At 39.5% G+C, this 17,652-nt stretch overlaps 1 protein-coding gene and 1 long non-coding RNA gene across 6 annotated transcripts in view; one reads left to right on the top strand and one right to left on the bottom strand.

Annotated features, from left to right (window-relative positions):
• SLC7A6 (solute carrier family 7 member 6) overlaps window positions 1-7,006 on the bottom strand; it is a 30,613-nt gene extending 23,607 nt beyond the window's left edge. Inside the window, exons 1-3 of one of the 5 annotated variants that reach the window (XM_068693483.1) lie at window positions 6,345-6,495; window positions 2,376-2,437; window positions 179-751 (exon numbers count right to left, since the gene is read on the bottom strand). In XM_068693483.1, coding sequence (XP_068549584.1) covers window positions 179-710 — 532 coding nt within the window. In that variant the 5' untranslated portion in view covers window positions 711-751; window positions 2,376-2,437; window positions 6,345-6,495. Of the gene's footprint in view, window positions 1-178; window positions 752-2,375; window positions 2,438-2,537; window positions 2,578-6,344; window positions 6,549-6,729 lie in introns of those variants that run through there. The other 4 variants (XM_068693478.1, XM_068693482.1, XM_068693481.1 and 1 more) reach the window with 4 other exon arrangements.
• Window positions 7,007-7,048: 42 nt separating this feature from the next.
• LOC137861888 (uncharacterized) overlaps window positions 7,049-17,652 on the top strand; it is a 53,597-nt gene continuing 42,993 nt past the window's right edge. Inside the window, exons 1-2 of the long non-coding RNA XR_011099905.1 lie at window positions 7,049-7,185; window positions 9,304-9,352. This is a non-coding gene — a long non-coding RNA (uncharacterized lncRNA). The remainder of the gene's footprint in view (window positions 7,186-9,303; window positions 9,353-17,652) is intronic.

Raw genomic sequence — 17,652 nt, 5'->3', positions numbered from 1 at the left:
GAGTTAAACACTGGTTCTGAATGAGAAAATGTCAATTCACAGAATAATACTTTTAAATTATTCATCGACTGGAAATTGTTGTTTTCGTTACTGTAACTCAAATTGTTTCAGTATGTAACAAAATAAAGCTCAACTGTAGATAAAAAAAATAGCATAATAAGTTTCAAGAAATACTTACATTCACAAGCAGCTGCTATGAGCCGACAAGCAATGTACGGAGGATCACAAGATGGGAAGAAAGGTTGAACTATGTAGTTAGCAAAAGTGATTGCAATAACCGCCTGGCTCGTTGGCTCAACAATTAGGAGTGAGGTCCACAAACGAATAAAAGCAATGAAGCTCCCAAAAGACTCCAAGATGTATGCATAGCTGGCTCCTGACTTTGTAATAGTGGTTCCAAGTTCAGCATAGCAGAGAGCTCCAAAGACTGAAAAGATCCCTCCAATTGCCCAAATTACTAGAGACAATCCATAAGATTTGCTGTAGATGAGAACTCCTTTGGGAGAGACAAAGATACCTGAACCAATCATGTTGCCTACTATAAGGCTTATCCCATTTATCAGAGATATTTCTTTCTTCAGTTGCATTGTATTTTGGTTTCCATCCTGCATTTCAGAGTTGTCATTGGGATCGGTCTTGTCTGATTTATTGATGGGGCTGTATTCAGCCAGTGAGCTATGAGACTTAGCACAATCTGTCCTTTCTCCCATTGTGGAAAGGCTATGAATTCTCCACCACTCCAAATCACAATCTAAAGCAAAACAGACAGATGAAATCATTATAAATTTTTTTATCCTATAACTTTATCATCAAAGCTTCTTTTCACCTTTTACCCGATGTGAAACCCCCTTTTGTTATTTCATATGTTTTTCCACAAAGGGAAATCCATGCATAGTTAAACAAACAAACAAAAAAAAACAATATACAGACAGTAAGACACAAATTCCAGTATAACTTAAACAAAGAAAGGAATTTCTGCCTTTCAGAAAAACAGAGGGGGAAAAAAGGTAGGAAGAACAGAATTTGGGAACTGTGAGGTTGAAAAAGGACAAAAGAACAGACAGAACCAAAATGAGGTAACATAAAAAAGAAAAAGCATTTTAAGACCAAGCTGGAAGTTTGAAGCATGAACATAGGTTTGCTGCAGTACTAACAAACTAATCAAATCATTATTCCTCCACAGGTAAGTTATGAGTGATCCGGTAACATGACTGCATGTTCTATTAACACACTGTGGACTCTTAACCAAGGGCAATACGAAGACATACTTACTCCAAAATCCCCTTCATCTAACTGCTGGTTTATATTTCATAATACAGTTTGACTTCCCACCCATCTGCTCCAAGAAACTCTGTTCCCATTTCCCACTGCCTCATTTCTTGGCATTATCTAAGAGTGCAAGCTGTCCATGAAAAAACACAGTAGTTCCAGTCCAAATTTCTCCACTAGTGAGTGTATTTAGGAGTACCTAAGAGAACAGAAGCAAAGCAAACATTCTCCTTTGCTTCAGAATTGACTTTTTGGAAAAGAACCACCTGCTTCTCAAGGGTCCAGGAAGTTCTCCCATGCCTCTCAAAAAGTTACTGCTCATAACATTTACTAGTACAAGAATAAACTGTTAATAGCAGTAATTCAGGATGAGGCACGTTATATAGCGTATATTATTATACAGTGTATATTATAAGAAATCTATTCACAGAGCAGTCCTATATGGAAGCCAACCTACACTGCAAACTCATTAAACCTCCAGCGTATGCTTCAGCCATTTATGATAGAACAGTATGCAATTAATGTATCTCTGCATCTAGTAACATACAAACACACAAAGTTTTGTTCATGCAGTTAGAGGAACACTCTCCTGGATGGAAAACTTAATAATCATACTCCTCCTTTATTAATTAGCTGACATCCGTATACTGCAGTATAGGAAACCTGGCTTGACACTGCCTAACTTCAATAGTTTTAAATATTTTAAAAGGATAAAGGTTATTTTCAACCAATAGAAAAGTATCTTCTACAGAAATGGCACACAAATCATTTACCAAACCGTATTACATCATTTACCTCCAACTCCTATTAATGTTTTAGCTTTTTTCATACTGAAATAGAGACTGTGTTCTTTTAAATAATATGAGATCCTCAATCCATTTAGCTGAATGCCTTCTGATTTATTTTCCCCTCAGTATTTCAGAAAAAACACACTCTAAAGATGTTTAGCCACTATGTATTTTATCAAGTTTATACATGAGCCAACATCTTATCTCGTGTCATATCACATGCCCTCAAATTTCACACTTCTAGTTGGACTAAAACTTTCCAACTTTCTAGAAACTGCTATTTCTGAGCTTAACTGGAGTGCTATGAGGCATCCCCACCTGAATTAAAGTAATTAGCAGAGAGGGATCCACACAGTTTTCACAGATGAGCGTGCCCCAAACTGCAAGGAAAAATGAAAGCAAGTTCAGCTCCCCAGTTGTTGCCGGTCCTCCTTGTTATTTACTCTTCTACTTGGTTACTCTCCATACCTACCCACCTACCTTCCACTGCTTCCGCCAAACACATTCGCAACCACAGGCTGATTGTTTTTCTGTTACTGGTGTAACAGTTAAGCCTTCAAAAAGCCATGTGGCCTGTAAACCGGTGAGATTATTTGGTTTGCTTTAAAAGAGAAGGTTCAGTTATAACTGTGTAACGCAAATTATTAGTATCATAACCAAATACAAATCTGACTCAATCATCAGAAAGTATAAATTTGTAAAACAGCAAGGCGAGTAATCAAAGCAGGTGTCTTGATGACTAACTTGACCAGAAGCAGATTTAACAAGCACTTGTCACCAGCAAAAATAGCATTTCACTTGAGGCTTTTCATTTCTGCTTTGACTCACACAGGACACTAGCTGCGAATGTATTCCCGAAGGCAAATCACTGGAGAAATCCTGGTGGGAAAAATAAAAGTACTATAGCTATTGTTACGGTATCTGACTGCTATTTTGAAAATTTTCCAGTCATCACCAAGCTATCCAGCTAGAGAATAAAATCAAGAATTACGTTAAGAACTGACTCACTGATATAAAATCTCATCTTGGTGATAAGTGCACAGCTTTATGGTTTCTTACACCACATACCCTAATCATCACTCTCATATCTTCCCGGAATACCTTTCACAGTACAACTTGTTCAGGAGCAGACACTACTCTGAATTCTCAGACATTCTGAGGATTTGATTCTAACGCATCCATCTCAATTAGCAGCACATGACTGCAGTTCTATACAGTTTTGTTACTGATGACCTTGACAGTTGTTTGTCCTATTTTACCCTACCCATGAAGGAGCAACCACAATATCCTCCCAGTTTTACATACTTTTCCCCCCAAGTACTCCCTCTCCCTCTCTGAATCTGCTTTTGTTATTCCTAGCTTTGGGTCTCTGCCAACAACAACTCAGGTTTTTATGAAGGTGTGCACAACAGCTCACTTAGGATTTGGCATTTCATTCTCTTCTCTAACCTTGCTTGTTTTAGCCTTAAAGCCTTCAGGGCAGGAATTGCTTATTTGCCTGAGTCACATGTCTTATTGCACTACCTCTATGACAGAAACAGAACTACTGGCAGGGTTTTTGTTTGTTTGTTTTGTTTTCCTCTACAAATACTTCACTTAACTGGAACTAAAACCACCTAAAAAGAAGAGAGAGGGCAGAAGAAACTGGAGAAAACTGAAGTTACATCAAGATTTGAAACTTTAAAAACAACTACAGAAAAACTGAATCCATGATTCTGGCAAAAGGCTGATGGTTTTGTGCAAACAGAAGATAGGCTTGGAAGTGAAGAACCAGGGAGGAATAGCATAATATCTTTTCACATGCAACAATTCTGAAATATTCCAGCTCGAAACAGTTAGAACTCTAATGCTGCCAAAGCCCTGCCATAGGACTGCTAAGGCTAATGCGAGCTTATGACTTCACACAAGCTAACACGTGTGTTTCCTCATCACTCACCCTTGTGCAATACAAAGTCTTAACCTCTTGTTTTTGCTGATGGTTGCAGCTGTGAGGAATCTTTTTGCTGATATGCATAGGATTTCTACTGAAATGACACTGCTGTTGATATAGACAGCTTCAGTATAAGACCAGGACAGAGTGACCTGAAGCTAAGATCACTTCATTGTCTCACCAAAAATACATACACTGATAAGGTCTACACCACATGGCCCACATAGCAAAGGAACTACTGAAAGTTAATGTGCGCTTATAATGAAATACTAACACTGCATTACAAGGTGGCCTTCCTTTAAGTAGAGGGAAAGAGGAAGATCCCCTCTCCTTTCCTCAGCAAGGACAGCAGCTGGTCTGGCATTTGCTCAGCAGGGACTGAACCTGTGAGCAGATGTCAAATACCAAATACTCACATACAACATCTGCTCATTAGCAGAAATTTCCAGTATTCCTGCCTCTGTCTTCTGCAGTAGTCTTGTCTGCATGCAGCAACCCTTGTTATAACACAACCTCACATAAATACTTTGACTATTCACTTATCCCAGCTGTAAAACTCCTTTTTCTTAACGATTGGTCCTTTGAGTAAGAGTCAAGACTGCCCTACACAGGCAAACAGCATAAATGTCTTCAGAGAGTTAAGCACCAACAGAGCAAAGGTTGTAAGTACCAGAAATGCCTATTCCTTGCAGTGTATGTATTTAGGCACCTCATAGTCTAACAATCTAGATGGGAAAGGTTTAGTCTGTCTAGTATGGCTCTTGTTTCTGGTGAGAGAAAAATCACTTCCCTGTCACACATAGTTAGCAGACAGGAAGCCCTTGCACCAAAAGCAGTTCCCAATGCAAAGATTTAACCTGTTCAGCCAAGTCTTGCATGCTCCCCTATGCAAATCATCTTTATCACTGTAAAAAACAGCATAAACCTTTGATCAAATGAAACTGCCTGTAACATCCATTTGTAAGAAAGGTTGAGGTGTGTTTATCATATGAACAGATATGAAAGAGAAGTTTCTAGGTCAATTATCCACTTAACCTTCTATCAGTGATGGCAGTAAGTCCTGACTGTACGCACGTGAGACACACCTGCACAGGAGAAATTCAGCAACACTGCACACATGTTCTGACAAATCCTGAAAAAGGCTTCAAACATTATATGAGGGTAAACTCACAACCTGCTCGCAAGCAGGTATCCTTGTACAACATCTTAGCAACTTTTCAAAATTTACTGAAGTACTATTAATCCTAGTCAAATCCACCTCAGTAATAGACTTTAAGCCAAGTTACTTTGAAGGTAAGGAACTGTGCTAGCTACAAGTGAAAAATAACATGCCACTATATCCCTCACACACTTCTAGTTTATTTGATATTTCCAAGGGAAAAATTAGAATTAAGCTTACAAGTAGGGACTTTCTGGTAAACTGTCTTCAGATAGAAGTGAGCACTCAAGGCAGCTACAACTGGAGAAAGATCTAGAGAAACGCATAGAATCAGCCTCAGGTAAAGCCAGGCCATGACCGAGCCTGTTTGAATCATTTATCTGATTTTTATGGTGGTGCACAAAAGTGGAAACCTCTCAAAACAGGGAGAGTAAAGTCAGATGGCACACAACTACGCATCTACACACACACTCTTTAGCTGTAACTTAGTCACCTAAGGCATTTCTTAATTCACACCTTAAAGCACTTTTCTTCAAAAATAATAATTTCAAAAATAATAACAATAATCACACAAACAAGCAAACCCAGTACCTTACACATGCTTGCCCGGGGGCATTACACTATGACACCTAAGTTCCTGTGGCGGCTGGCTGCAGAGCAGCCATTATCACATGTGCCTGTCCCAAAAACACCCTATTCTGACCCAACCTGAGCTCTGAGCCCGGTGTTCGCCTGCAGCCAAACGAAATATAAAAATAAAACCAACTCGGGGCTCGGCAAAGCCACCTCGGGGGCTGTCCACGGCTGGCGTGACGAGCCCGGCTCAGAGCCGCTTCGTCTCGGTCGCTCCTTCCTCCCCCAGCAGCTGTTTTTTTGATAAAATAAGACAAATTCTTTTTTATTTATTTATTTTTCCTTCTTCCCGCGGCCACGCGCCTCAGGGCAGAGGCGCCTCATGACAGAGGCGCCGGCCGGCTCCGGAACCGGAGGCCAAGCGGAGCTGAGGGCACCCCTCACACACACGCACACCCCTCAGGTGCTGCCGTTAAAAATAATTATAATTAATAACAAGAAACACGGGGCAGCTTCCCACCACCACACACCTGCAGCCGACCGCGGGTGCTGCCAGCGAGGCCCCCACCCTCACCACGCTGCCTCCCAAGGCGGGAGGGAGCCGGCGCCTCCCCACCGTGCCTACCCCGGGGGTCTCCCGGCTCGTCCCCCGCCGGCTCCGGGCGGCTGTAGCGGTGCTGCTGCCCCCGTTACCTCCTCTCCTGCCGGCCCCGCTGCGGCGTGCCCCGGGGATGCTCGCTCCTTGCCACACTCCGCTTGATGGCGGCCGCTCCGCCCCGCGGCCCCGCGCCCTCCGCCGCCGCCACCGCCTTCCTCCCCTCCCCGGCAGGAAACCGCGGCTGCTTCCCTCCCTCTTCACTTCGCCTCCCCTCGCCTCGCCTCGCCCAGGGGAGCCGCCGGAGGGCCCGGCCTCCCCCTCCGACCCCTTTCAGCAGCGCCGCGCCCTGCGGCTGAGGAGCGTGGCGAGCCCTCCTCGCCCCCGCGCGAAATGGGCGACGGCTTCTCCTTGCCTCGGGGCTGGAAGCCATCCTTCCTTCCCCTCAGGCGCAAGATGGAGAAGAGGTTTAGGGCTGACGCTGTGAAAGCGGTGCTTTTTGCAAACCCCGGGGCTCGCTGGAGGAGCCTTGCGGCTGCCGCCTCTCCCCCCGGGCAGGTGGAGGTGGGCCCGGGCCCGCCCCGCAGCCCCTGAGGTGACACAGCACCGGGGCGCAGTCTCGTGAGATTGACCCAAAATGAGGCGCCTGCGGCAGCCGAAGGTTTTAAACCTGGCATTAGTTTGGGGGACAGCTGCTACGAGCCATTGTGGCTCTGGGTATAAGAAGGAAAACATTAAAATTATGCCGTTTACGTGTTGGTGTCCTCAAGTGGAGCACAGCCGCACCTAAAATTTGTCTCCAGTGAAGTACATCTAGGTGGATCTCTCAAAATTGTCATTAAATAATGCCCCGCAGCTTCTGAAAATGACAGTAAGTAAGCGATTTGCCATTTAGCAGACTTATCTAGGTTCGTGTAATGAAATCTTTGCCTTCCTCTATCAGGTTAATAGTTTTAGCATGTCTGAGTCCGTGAACTCCAGGCTACTGCCCCCTCCTGATGTCCTTCGCTGCCCCTTCAGCTGTTCCTTGCCAGGCAAGGAGAAGGTCAGTGCCTGAAAAGACAACAGGGCTCTGGAGACGTGATGGTCTTTGTCTCCATCATAACAATCTCATTATCCCTCCCCCAGCCGATGATTATTATCTGCAATCTCAAGCAGATGAGTCAGAGGTAGATTTTTTTCAGTCGAACATACCAGGATAAAAACTGTTCAGCCAAATAAAAATTACAAGGCTGTAAAAGGACTGGGAAAAGCAAGCTATGTACTGCAATATCCATAAGCAGTAAATGCAATGGTGGAGTCCAGCTCAGTTACCATGAGGCTTACGTTTCTAATTTTCATGCTACTTCCTCTCAAGGCTCCCTTGTTTGACAGAGGCGTTTTTTTTTTTCTTTTTTGTCACATATATAATTAGCATACAAAGGCACTGCTGCCCTCTTATATCTCCAGATATTCATTACATTGTGTTTCAACAGCAATGAACAAAGAAAATCTCTTCCTAGTTGGCTTTTTATGTGCGCATATTGGTGAAAAGCTTCTTGGTTGCTACAGTAGACTTGATTTCCAAACTATACAGCACTATGGCAAAGCAAACTCTCATTTGCAGGTTGTAATCTGAAGGAGTTTGATAATCTCAACTCTTTCATTACCTTTGATTCAACTCTTTGTTTGGCTTTTGTTGGTTTTTGATCTTGTGCGAGTACATGTAGAGATAGCTACACTAAATGGGTTACCTCCTAAACTACTGACAATGTTGTAAAGCAGCAAACAAAACCAGTCTACCTTCTTCTGAAGTTTAACAGCCCTGATAAATGACTTCTTTGTTTTCAATCCTCTTATACAGAACTGATATAAAACAAGAAGTCCTAGAAGCCATCCCTGGAATATAACTGAAATTTGTACAATATGAAACTTAATAATTACAGTTAGAAAGATAATATGACCCTGAAAGCAATTCTTAGCTTTAAATAGTGTTTAGTCATTAATTACAAATATTGATAGTGCTCTATTTGTAGTACTAACAATATCTTCCAGGTAGACATACTTGACGTCAGTCTTGCACATTAATCAGCAATGAACTGTGAGAATGTAAAAGATGCAGCTGATTTCAATTGATGCTAGACTGCATTTTAAAGCTCTCTCGTAAATTGAATCTGCTGGAGACAACATTCATTCCTTCAGAAAATGGACTTAAAGTGTTGGCTAATTAGAATGTTGCCTTTGCCTTTAGGAACAAGAAGTAGAAGGGAGCTGAAAATACATAGAAAATAAATTATTAGACATTTGCTGGCAACACAGAGGATGACATTTTATTCTATAATTGTGAAAAAAAAATATTGGAAAACTTGCCCATTTAAGGATTTCAAATTAGAACTACACCCTTTGAATTGTGAAAACTTGTAATAACTGTAGAGGTTGGTATCAGAGACCTAAGGACACTATTTTCAGTGAAGACCATTGCAAGTACTCCTGAAGTGTTTGCAAGTGACCAGAAGCAAACTTCACAATAATCATAGAATGGCTTGGGTTGGAAGGGACCTTAAAGATCATCAAATTCTAACCCCCCTGCCATGGGCAGAGACACCTTCCACCAGACCAGGTTGCTCAAAGCCCCATCCAACCTGGCTGTAAACACTTCCAGGGATGGAGCATCCACAGCTTCTCCGGGCAACCTGTTCCAATGCCTCACCACCCTGGCATTAAATAATTTCTTCTTCATATGTAATCTAAATCTACCTTCTTTTAGTTTAAAGGCATTACTCCTTGTATTACCACTAAACTCCCTGATAAAGAGTCCCTCTCCAACTTCCTTTCAGGCCCTCCTTGGGTACTGAAATCTGCTATAATCAAATAAGTATAATCAAATATTTGATTTTCCATTTTGGCAAAGTAGGTTCATAATTTTATAAATTAGTCCTTCAATGTTACTGTATAAGCCAAATGTAAATCTGGACTCTTTACTTTATACGTTCTTCTCTTCTTGCTACAGATTACATCTACAGTGTGCCTGATTCTTGATCCTCCATAAACAGCCTTTGGTAAGTTATATCTGTATCTGCACATTCTTTAAGTGCTAGCAGAGAAAACCTGAAACAAACAAAAAAAAAAACAAACACAACCAAACCTACTTTGTTTTCACTGTGATTTTTATCTGATATCAATTTACTAAAGATCACATCTCTTAGCTAGTGAGGATTAAATCAAACAGTTTTTTTATGTCTGTGAGTTTTGCCATGTCTGCTTTTTTTTGTCTAACTAATATTGCCATTAAATGTGATGTAGGAAATGTAATTCAACCACCCCAAAAAACTTGAAGAATGAACAGATTAAATATCCCTAAACAAACCAAAATTGAATTTGCATCAGACTAAAGAAAACCCAATCTACAGGATAATCATTAAATGGTTTTAGAACATGACAGAGACAAGTTAAAAACTGCTGTTAAATCTAATTGATCTGAAGTCTGATCGTCGGCTTTCTGCTTATTATGAAATTAATCCTGGAGCACAGAGTGAATTTAAGCACGTCCATACTGTATAAGTCCCCCAAAAATGTTTTCCTGGTGCACTTCATTCATGGAAGGACAAGTGTGAACAAGCATGTACTGAGCTTTAAGGTCAGTGTTGAAACTGTTGTCTGAGTAAGTAGTACTTACATGGAATTTATGCTGTTAACTTTCATTAAGGTATTGTATCTAGCCACACATTTTAAGGCTTATGATGGTTCCTTTTAACTTTTGCCATACCAAATGAGACTTGAGACCACATCTGTGCTTCCTTTGAAATGTACATTCTGTGGATATCTGAGTTATCTGTAGGGATCATAAAATGATTTGTGACAGTAAATCTGTGGCTTCAGCCAGAGCCTAAGAAATGGCAATGTTTGTAAGTGCTAAAAGGAAGTATTCTTTTTAATCTCCATCAGCACAGGGTCAGCCATATACTCTGTATTCTTTCAGGAGAGCAACAGAAACAGTTCCAAAAATGAATTTAATCGCCTCTGTTTCTTTTCTTTGGTTAAAGTTGAATAACTTTGTTCACAAAATCAAATTAGCTGATCCTTTGCCACTTTCTTCTTCCATCACACAAACTTTTTCTATAGGTGTTTTAAGCAAAGTGACTATTGTTTACAAATCAGAGGGACCAAATCAGAAGTACCAAAATGCTAGGCAATTAAAAAAAAAAAAAGTCTAAATTTAGGCTTCTAAATTTATCTTTCCATGCTCCCAACAGCATAGCTCCTCCTACTCATTTCACTGTCTTTTAGCATTTGACTGGCTCTGGCACTTGTCTGGCCCCTTTGGTGAGGCTCTTCTGCTCACTAAACTGGTAAAATCCAATACTTTTTTGGGTTATTTTTTTGCTGGCATAATCACAAGGGTACAATTGTGGAGTAGAGGAGCAGAGAGAAAAGGAAGTGACACAGATAATGGAAAATGTCCCTTCTAGCAACAGAAGCAGAGAGATGGCTCAGATGGCTTTGTCTTAACCAACTGTACTCTGATTTAAATACTTTAAAGATTTACATTAGGCCTTCTTTTACGGAAATCTTGTGTTCTCAATATTGCAATTTCTATAAACAGATTTTAACATAAGGGTCAACATCTCTCTCTCTCTCTTTTTTTTTTTTTTTTTTTTAAATAATTTCTGTCTGCTTCCATTGCCTTACAGGTACCTTGTCTTTTTGACTGCCTCATCTGCTCTCATCAAAATTTTAGTGCTTACTTAAGTTACATTTTTATTTTATTATTTGGTCATACACATCATTGTTGCACATAATTGCAAGCTCTTTTTCTTTAGTGCTTTCCATGCTGTGAGGCAGAAGTAGAGATGGATATCTTCTAAAGTATGGACATTTTTTCAAATGTTATCGATAAAACCTTACAAGGAGAAAAAAGAAACAAACAAACAAAAAAATCCGAATCATCAGAAAAAGAAGGATTCCATTATTTACTGAACATTCTTTAGATCAATGCCCCAAGCTATTTTTTTTTTCTTTGCTACTATAATCTTCTCTATAATAAATGGAATGTTCAGTATTTCCTGTTTTCCCCAGTTAATTTGGGGGATTTATTTGGAAAAAGTGATCCTTCATAGTTATATATATTTTTGAAGAAGTAGATTGACTTTATTTGTTAGACAACTAAAGCATTCAAATCTGAGACCCTAGCCAGATTGTCTCATCTATGCTAAAATGCATTTTTAAAGATCTGGCTATTTACTGGAGTAAGTGGGTGAATCACTGGCTTCATTTTCTTAGAAAATAACATCGGTGTTAGAATCACAGTTTCACTAGGATTTAAAAAGCTGTAAGGATTTTTAAAGGTAATGTTCTTTGTCCTTGTCTGTTTTAAAGGCTAGTAAAAATAATTATTTATAAAAACAAGCTACAGGGGATTTGTAGCCTTGCGAAGTTTCTTAAAAATAAATACTTATTTCTTGTTTTAGGACCCAAATTGCCGTGTGATTATGTTTGGTTTATGAAGCCCTAAGTGGTAGCATTTATAACCCAATTGCACAGTGTTTAGGTAATTTTTTTTTTTGGATATGAGTTTGAAGAAATCTGTGGTTTATATCAAATGCAACTTTTACCCTTCTAATATGTGCGCTCAGTCTTTCTTCAAACAGCAAAATTTCTCGGTGTTACAACCTCCCTTGTGTTATTGCCAATCCTTTTCTAACGTACTTTCTTCCCTTGTGGTATCTGCCTATCTCTCTGATAAAAAGGAGGACACTATGGAGGCTTGGAAGAGTCTAATAGTAGTAGTTAAATTGATAGCCTGTTTGCAGGCAGCTTGTTACTAGTGTCTGAAGCCAAAGTCATCATTTTGTTTGTCTTAACATGCTGAGTACAAACTTCGCAATTTAAATTCAACCAGATGTTCCTTAGCAGAGCTACTCTGAATTCACTATTCTACAGTACAACTCCATCAGTTCTGAGCCTACTGGCGCATCTTTGCTTTCAGTTTTACTCTTCTCCTTATTACTGAATTATCTTGAAATGTTTGTATAATACAAATAATTTTGTATGTTTTATAAAATGTTCCCTCTCGTTTTATTTAGAGAAGTTAAAGTAGCACACACCCAGCATACTTTTCAGCACTGGGAAAAATTCTTGAGTGAACTGATCGTAAGGAAGGCACTTATTCCCAAGACTTTTCTGAAGGATCGTGTAGTTAGATTTGCTCCAAATTTGGTCTGTATTTAAAAGTAAAGTTTCCTAAAAAGTAAATCCAAAGACTTTTCTGTATAGATTTCCATGCAATTTGTACAAATTAACTATTATGCCTATGCATACGGACCTGGATTAAGTACATTTTATATGTAAACACAAGTGAACAGACTAAAGTGTGCTCCTTTAAATATCTGGAAACAGTGACAACTATACAAGTTCTAATTCATAAGTTTACATAGTATAGGCTTTCCTTGTAAAATAAACAAAACCCTGTTGTTTCACAAATATGAGATCAGAGCCCCTTTGAAGTTTTACTGAGTACTTGTCCAAGACTGCATGCTCCATGAGATTTTCAGAATATGCCTCGATATTCAAAAGTAAGCCTTAAAAATTGAATGCAAACCATTTAAACATTAAGAGAGTCTTGAAGATTAAGGAAATTGCATTTTATTGAAACACAGGAGGATTTATTGCCCGTCCATTTGCCTTTGCAATAAGTAGGATAGTCCTATTAATGGGTTTAGTCTTTTGTCTGCCAGCACAGTTCCAATTTCTAATTTGTTCTTTGATAATATTAGAAGGTATTCAGCCCTAAAGTTAAAATTATGGTTGGCTTTGCTAACTTCTCAGAAATGATTTCTCAGCAGTCTATTTGTGTGTGTTTTGCACTTTGCTCCTTTGTTCTACGCTTGGCTCTTGACTACTTGATGCATAGTGTCCCACTGAGCAAATTGTAGTGGACTAATTAAGAACTACCAAGACTTTCCCAAGTTATGCAAGATCCCCACAGCTACGAAAAGCCTTTTCAGCCCCCCTGATCACCTACTGCAGTCTGTTAAACTTTACTGCTGTTTTTTTTTTTTTTTTTCTCCAGCATTTTTCAGTATGTTTTTTCTTAGCGTAAATCCCACAAGCTAAGAGCACGTTGAATACCAGTAACCTTGATTTAATGAGACATGATCACTGATAACGCAGCATTGGTGATGTGCTCTTTACTTTGACATGAATCTGTAAAAAGTGAAATGAGAGCAAGCACTTGGTCGTATATGTCAGAGCTCAGGCTGGATGATAACAGAGACTGAAACTCCTGGTCCTGGGTGTCACGTTACTGCTTGTGGCGTCAGGCAGATATTTTTACCTCAGTGTCACTGGTGTGGGAAAACTTGGAAGACCTCAGCTTGTGTTGAAAGTACAAGAGGTGGCCAGGTTAATTGTTAGGATGGGTCATTGGTGTCATCTCGTGCAACAAACTTTATGGTTAGAGTCCTGTAAGCGTCCTCACTTCACACTTAGATTGATCATGTAGGTTGCTCAGTGTCACACTACATCAACAGCTCTCTGTTTGTCCTTATTGCAGTTTGTTGCTGACATGTTGTAGCACTGGAGAAATTGTTCTTCTGGGTTATCCTATACTGGAACAATGCATAGCATGAATGCCCATAAAGTTTTGTCATTAGAAAAAAAAAAAAGTTTTGCATTTGGTGGTTGTACTGAAACAAGCAGAAGACAGCTGTATCGTATGCTCTTGCAGTCGAATCCAGGATATACTGCATAGTAAGATTACAGCTGTGAAATCCTGATAGTTATATTTTATTTTGTTCTTTAAACAGACTTCCTTTGTTCAACAGAAAATGCCTGTCTATTAAATAGCAAGTCTGTGAAAACCAAAGCCAAGTATACCTCAAAGCAACAAATCCTCAGTGACCTCTGCAGATATCAGTGTGCACAGTGACTGGTACAGCTGATTGGCACTGTCAGAAGCTGGAGAGGCCCAGCTGCCCTGTGTGTATCTTCTCGTGATGAATCTGTGGATTACCAGGCAAGAAAGGACAGCTTTTATTTCTTGTGGCCAGTCTGGGCAAAGAGAACAAGAGTTGCTATCAGATTTTAAAAGAGAAATGCCCTAGCCCAGCTAAAAGTGAATGAAATTGCTGCACTGACATAGTAATGATGAAATAACCCAAACTGTCCTTACTAAACACATTAAGATAAAGTATACCAGCTGAGCTCATCACACTTTTAACCCTATTATTTATTTCATACAGAAAATGAAATCGAAGACTATCTAGTTTTGATTTTGAATGACGTGATAAATGAAAACAGAATCCATATCTCTCTTCTCTTGAATACTTAGAGGATGGGAATAAGTTCAGGGCTCTTTCTTTGTTATTGCTTAAAAAATGCAAGACAAAACTAGCTTTTCCGTATTCCGACTTCCTGATAGATGAGTTGCAAAGAGGCATGTGAATTCCCGGGTAGGTTGTAGTGAAGTCAATGCTGATTGAGTTACAGTGTAGTTGTGAATATTCATGTTATATAGCTCCCAGCAAAAAGACCTTCGCTTCTTCTGAAATCACTTTAGTTAAGCACTTGTGATTTGCGTAAATAGGTCCCTAAATAACTAATGGGCACATGGAGGGAAAATGCTTAGCATGTCATTGTTGTTTATGTTAAGTCCATCTAGGGAAGAGCTCTTGTGTGGATTAAAAAAAAAAATGATCCCCGAATATTGCTGACTGTGCTGGGTGTGGGAGGGGAGGAGATTGTCTTCCTTCCCAATGTCCTTTAAATCTGCCTGAATACCAGCTCGAGAACCGCTCCTGCATCATAAAGCCATAAGAACAGAGGAGTGCGTTGGTGCCAGCCCTGCTGTTGCATTACTGGATGTTCGCTACCTCTGCTCCAGACTGTTCTGGCTTCTCTGGTCTCCTCTTTGCTAGACCAAACAAACACAATTTTATCAACTTGTCCTTACATGTCAGGTTTCCTCACTGCTTATCAATCTTCCTCTCCTGTCTGGGCTCTCCTCAGCCCATGCTTGGAGCTGAATACTGTTTTGCAGATTAAATGTTGCCAGCATGGAATGGAAAACACTGCCTAGTTCAGTGACTTACACAAGTAAATGTGGCAGGCTATTAAAAAACAGCATTTTCCTTCTTGTTTCCTGTTGTTTTGTGACAGGACGCTATCACAACATGTGTAAGTGGCATACAGACAATTCTGTTGGGAACATATTTTGCAGCTAGTCCAAGGTCAAAAGTCTCATACGTTTGTTTTTTAGTTTCCAGATGTGTTCCTTAGTTACTTATCTCAGCATTTTTCCCCAGGTAACATTCTACTGATTTTTCTAGATGAAAAAAAAATACATAGTGCCCTTTTGGTCAACAAAGGAAAACAAATATAATTTTGGTAGTCATTCTGTTACCTAATATGAATACTTTTATTTGAAACCTAAAGAAAGAACGAACTGTACAGAACTTCCTGGAGCACAGCCAGATCACTTCTGAAAGGGTGAAATTCAGCTGTGTTTTCTGCTCATGTGGGCATTGCTTTTGCTACGTGGAAAGTTCAAGACCAACAGTTGGAAATATGTGTTGAAATACTTCAGAAGGCTATCATATTTCAAAGGGTGAAGTTTTTGTTCTTCATTTAATTCAGCCTGCTTGAAAGAGCCCACAGTTCCTTCAACTGATGTGTCTCTTCTGTGGAACAGGAAAGGTCAACAGAAAAGCATGATCAAGATGTCAGTTTGGGAATATAGATCTCTCTAAATCTTATGTGACACGTATTCTTGTGTAGAGAAGGGAAGTAAAGGTAGGAAGTAGTAAAATACTGATCACAAATTGTTTCCTATCAGCACAGGAGCTGGAAATAGTACATCTGAGGGTCTTGTTCACCATTTTTCTTGCACTGTGATTAAGCAAAATGCAATTCTGCAATTACCAGATTCCCTTTTTTAATACATACTGAATTTACAGTTAATGCATTCTTGCAGCTACACTAACTTAAATTTAACACAACTCATTACATATGTTCTTTGCAGACCCTGGCAGGTAGTTTAATTCATGGTGGACTTCAAAATCCAGGAGTTTTAACTTGGCTGACAAACCACCTGTCAAGCCAACCGTGTGCTCAGTAAAGGGTATATCAGGCAAGGCAAGCAAAGGATTACTTCTTTTGATGAGGAACAAAATCAAAACTCCACTAAGACCTCTTGAGCTCCAATATAATATTTTGCAGAGAAGGCAGGGGGGTAGGAAAAAAAGAGAGGAAATATAGCACAATACAAGATTTCTTCATGCATAAAAAATGCAGCAGTCTTAGAGACAACATATACTACTAGGGGAAAGCACAGTTAATAGCTGCATAGTATCATAATCAAAAAAGTGGTAGTGAAGAAACCTAAATTCTCTATAGCAGCCTTGAAGATGGTTGAGTCTTTTCCAAAGAAAGCAGTCCCACGAGTATTTATGTATGTACTTAAAATCACACAGATAGCTCAAGATACTAAAGTTGTGCAAACATGAAAATGTTTGCAAGACCACGCGGAATTCAAACTCGAAATGATATCATAAAAATACTTGAGGTTAGTACTTTAGTTTTTGTACATTTTATACTACCTAACTGGTGTAAAATTATTTGGTGTACACTACTAGTCCATTAATGCATTATTAAAAATTTTTTAGACAAGTATTTTACGGGTACATACTTGCCTTTGTCGGTTGTTCTCTGGAACTCTGTTTTTAGCAGGTACTGGTGACAACTATCAAGTGGTATTTATAGCTTTGTTTTGCTCCCTACTGGAAGGACTAATCTCTTAGAAGCTTCATTCCAGTATCTCAGATTAATTTTCCACAAATTAACCTCAACAAATTCTAGTGCAGATGTTCTTTCATTGCAGGAAGTATCCCAGCTGAGATAAAGGTGCTGTATAGATAGGAAAAAGGGCAAGGGACAGTCATCTTTTTACCAGTCAGCAAAAGATAGGTGCAGCCAGCTTCAAGAAAAATAGATTCCGATTAATGATTCCAATTCCAATAAATTTAAGTCCAAAAAAAATAAACATTTGCCTACTTCAGTTACTTTTCCTTTAATAAAACTAAATGGAATTTAAATGTGGTTCATCAGTTTTAAGATCTATTAGTTGTAGTTTTGTCTTTTTTGAGTAACTGCAAAAGGGAGTTTTACTAATCATTTTGTATGTTCACTCCCGAAATGCCTTTTTTGATCCCTTTGCTCTTTTCCAGTTACCTACGTTGTATTTCCTTATACACGTATATTTCTTTTCTAGGACACTAAACATTCATCAGGTTCAAGCTTTGTTTCTTCCCACAGATATTAAAGAACAGTTTGACTCTGCTCTCTTTTCTCTTGCTCAGTGTTA

Source organism: Anas acuta, chromosome 10 (assembly GCF_963932015.1).
Source record: "Anas acuta chromosome 10, bAnaAcu1.1, whole genome shotgun sequence".
Taxonomy (NCBI): domain Eukaryota; kingdom Metazoa; phylum Chordata; class Aves; order Anseriformes; family Anatidae; genus Anas; species Anas acuta.
The sequence above is the reverse complement of the archived record's forward strand: the minus strand, read 5'-3'. Positions and strand labels throughout refer to the sequence as shown.